Source organism: Physcomitrium patens, chromosome 14, assembly GCF_059467195.1.
Source record: "Physcomitrium patens ecotype Gransden chromosome 14, ASM5946719v1, whole genome shotgun sequence".
Classification (NCBI taxonomy): Eukaryota; Viridiplantae; Streptophyta; class Bryopsida; order Funariales; family Funariaceae; genus Physcomitrium; species Physcomitrium patens.
Genome location: NC_143423.1, coordinates 5,297,119 through 5,300,650, shown reverse-complemented (window position 1 = coordinate 5,300,650; position 3,532 = coordinate 5,297,119). Strand labels below are relative to the sequence as shown.

Below are 3,532 nucleotides of genomic sequence, written 5' to 3'. Positions count from 1 at the left end.
CTGCCCATTCTGATGCCTCGTTGGAGGGCCCAGGTTTGTTCTCCGCGCTAGAAATCTACTTGGGGCAGGAGTGCATCGGGTCACGAGCGGGATGAAGCATCTATCGTGTAATGGTGGTTTCTATTGGACTAGGGCGTCGGTTGGATCTTGGTGGAGTTTCGCACAGGGTAAGGGTCGTGTACAATTCGAGTGGAGAGAGGGAAAGCCCAATCTTCAAACGCAGGTCGCGGAGGACAACAGTTTTCTCATTGAGTGGCGTCTCGTCGACAACAACAAAGAGATAGAAAATTCTACTGATAATTTTACTCCGAGTGATGTACTTCTTTGAGAGTTGGTCGTGCACTGTTCTCTTTGGCTTCGAACTAAGAACCAGAATCAAAGTTTGGATAAGAAAATGCAAAAAAATAAAAATTTCACACGAGGGTAAAAAATTAAAAATTATTTACTGTGGATTGTGGATGAGTCTCTGAACAAGGAGTCGCGACTCGCGAGATGGGCTCTCAGCTGAAGTCCGCTTACAGTTCAACTCCAGCCATGGCGGTAGAGGCTCTTCTTGTCTCAGTTGCAGCCCCCCCGCCCTCAGCCGGCGCTCTTCTTCATGGGCATTGGTCTGTTGTGCAACAGACAACAAATGCCGCTATCAGTGCATTCAGATTGGGACAGAGAGATGTCGGAATTTTCAACGATGGCCGGTGCAACTCAGTTTCCAGCCAGTATAGGAGAGCAGCTGTGCGTGCCAACGTTGGAAGTGAAGGTAAGCACGAGGTCCGAGCTGGGGAGGGCGTGGATGATGCGGAGTTGGGGTTGGCCTCGTGTCTTGAATTGGCCGAGGACGGCAGCAGATACCTGCACGTCGTGGCTTCGTCCATGCACAATGTGGATAATGGTAAGTAGGTTTCTTATTTCGTTCCGAGGTTTGATGGCATTCTCTCCTCACTAGGTTATTCGTTGTCAGATTGCTGGAGGAATGGACGGTGGGAATCCTCAATTTTGTTGTGAGGGTTTTCTTTGGTTGTGGTCAGTAACTTTGAGGCATCTATGGATTGACTTAATCGTCATGTTTTTTTTATTTTCTTTTATTTTCTTTTTTTTAACCCGGTGCAATTGTTCCAAGTCTTACACCAATATCCGATTCCTGAATACATCTCTCAGTAGAAATACTTCAGCTGTTAGCGCAGTCTTCACTGGGAGACCGCAATGTCACCAACCCTATTCAACCTTCTTGGCATTGTGACTTTGTGTGTGGCGAGTGATCACGGCACTCGACTTCCGTGATTTGAGCTTTCCTAGTTTGTACTTTTCTTTTTGCAGTATCCTGTAGCTCAAGGTGTTGACAATGAGCATACAGAGCACTAACTGGCATCCCTCTATTGCAGGTTGTATCATAGGCTTAACGTGTGTTCCAATCACCAAGGGTTGCTCCTCTGTTCAGAACTTGGAGTTTCCTCTCTTTCTTAATGCCCTTGCTGCGTCACCCATCAGGGCTGCTGTCGAGAAGGGGGGGCTTCCTCATGGTACACATTCGTATGAGAATGCGTTTAGTTCTTGTGAGGTTTGTTTTGAAGAGGCTGTGATCAGTTCTGATCATGAATTTTTCATATCATGCATTCGCTGGTCTCACATAGTTCACGGTCATTGCTGTGAACGCAGCGCTTGAGGACCTGGGCAACTTGAGCGATCTTGATTTGCAGAGAATATATGTCAACTCCTTCACTAGTGTTAAAAGAGGTGGTGACTTCGTAGTTTTGGATGAGAGAACGGGGGTGAGGTCTGTAGTGGCTTCCACATTTCCGCAGGTGATGGTCTTGCCTACTAAAACCTTCTTCATATTGACTTTTTGCAAATCTTTGAGTTGCAGGTTATTCTTCTTTTGCAGGCCGTGCTTACTTTTCATATGTTGTGATTTCCATCAACTACTAGGTTGGATATCAGTACTGACTTTGGCTTTAAGGTTGTCTCAGGCGATTGCAGTAGCTTTGCGGTACCGACAGCCATTCTTCGTGATGTTGGAGGCATTGTTATCAGCCAACAAAGACTTTATTGATCGCATGCTTATCAATCCTTTAGGTGAGTACGTCCGTCGCGGTTTGTAATCGAAATGTGCAGACTCAACACTCTTGCTCTTTCTGCTTTTGTAACTTTCAGTCTGCGTACACTTTACAGGTCTTGCTTTTATTTTCTGCATCTGGAGACTTTCAATCTCTTCCGTCTGTTCTGGCTTGTCTGTGGATTAACGTTGCTTTGAAGGATCCTTGTCACTTTCATCTGTTACATACTCCACTTATGAAGGTGGATTACTCATGCAGCACGCGACCAAGACGGCGATGTTGAGTGGTTGGCTGGGCTGTCTAAGAGCATGCACGTCATTGTTGGGAATCAAGCACGATTGCAAGCAGCCCTAAAATCTGCCGTGGAGTCAGAGCAGGTCGGAGTTTGCCCATCGTGATCATTTTTTCGTTTCTCCTTTTCGTTTTGTTACATTCCGATCAATTCAATACATTGTACTGTGGAGGTGAAATAGTAGTGATAGAAGTTATTCAACGACTTGCAACTGACTTCGAAGCCTTGTTCTGAAGCTTCTCAGTATGAAGAGGCGTTTAAACTGAAGCAAGCACTGGCGGATCACGACACTTGCATCAACCAACGAGCAGTGCATGTCTTGCAGAGACTGAGGACCCTTTATCTCGAACGAATGGGAATATTCTTTAAACTGTAAATAGATCTCTCGTTCAACATGCTCTTACTGCTCCTTGTTCTTTTTCTTCTTCGTTACGGGTGCCATGTATGTCAATATTGAAGCTTTTTGCACTGTCAGTGCACCTCCGCAGAGTAGCTTCAGGACCCATCTGCGGCTTCTAGGCAAAACTCCCTGGCTTAGGTTTAGATCAGTGTCAAGGTTTGTGCTGGTACCCACTAGGTCATAAAGTCTGTTTGCTTTTCAGCGTTCGCACCTTTCGAAACACAGAGTTTGTGAGAAGAGCCTCTTTGGATGAGAGCAATCAGTACCCCTCTTTACACTTTTGACCTTCTGAAAACAGGTTTAGGGTACGACCAACGCATGTGAGAGTTAGGCTGGTCCAAGACTGCATTCCTTTGCACCTCTAAAATAACATTCTTAGCTACAATGAGTATCAATGATCGGAGTGGTGCAAAATCAAGCTAATTTGTCTTAATTCTCAAACAGTGACGGTATAGTGAAGGAGGAAAGAAGAATCCTCCAAGATCTACAATAAATTTAGTTAAACGCTCGTCTTCTACCCATATGTATGTATGCGGCAGAAGTTCAATGATTAGTTGAATCTGCTTCTCAGAACGTGTCCTGTAGATTTCGGGACATGATTTCACATCAAAAGGAAGACAAGCAAACTAATGTAATCAATTTTCCGGCTTTCATCTCGGTCTGAAGCTGCATTGCGATTCCAATATCGTAACACCTTAAACATGACTTAAACCTTGTTTATGATGACGAAACGCATGGTTACAGTTGGAAAGATTCATACTTTGAGACATAGCAGCTTAATAATTTGATTTT

The 3,532-nt window shown here is 44.8% G+C and overlaps 1 protein-coding gene across 2 annotated transcripts; it reads left to right on the top strand.

Annotated features, from left to right (window-relative positions):
- LOC112291269 (uncharacterized) lies at positions 1-2,761 on the top strand. 2 transcript variants are annotated; one of them, XM_024538440.3, is made up of 6 exons: positions 1-886; positions 1,377-1,514; positions 1,651-1,796; positions 1,962-2,067; positions 2,307-2,425; positions 2,577-2,761. In XM_024538440.3, the coding sequence occupies exons 1-6, from the start codon at positions 493-495 to the stop codon at positions 2,604-2,606; spliced, it is 933 nt and encodes a 310-aa protein (XP_024394208.1). In that variant the 5' UTR covers positions 1-492; the 3' UTR covers positions 2,607-2,761. The 2 variants fall into 2 exon arrangements, with proteins under 2 accessions (XP_024394208.1, XP_024394207.1); XM_024538439.3 differs by having other exon boundaries at positions 279-886; positions 2,585-2,761.
- Positions 2,762-3,532: the final 771 nt, after the last annotated feature.

Bases quoted from the DNA above. Each gene is read 5' to 3' on its own strand.
- LOC112291269 (XM_024538439.3), top strand. From the start codon at position 493: ATGGGCTCTCAGCTGAAGTCCGCTTACAGTTCAACTCCAGCCATGGCG. The intron at 1,515-1,650 runs GTACACATTCGT...CTGTGAACGCAG, and splicing joins GAAGGGGGGGCTTCCTCATG to CGCTTGAGGACCTGGGCAAC. The intron at 2,068-2,306 runs GTGAGTACGTCC...TTACTCATGCAG, and splicing joins CATGCTTATCAATCCTTTAG to CACGCGACCAAGACGGCGAT.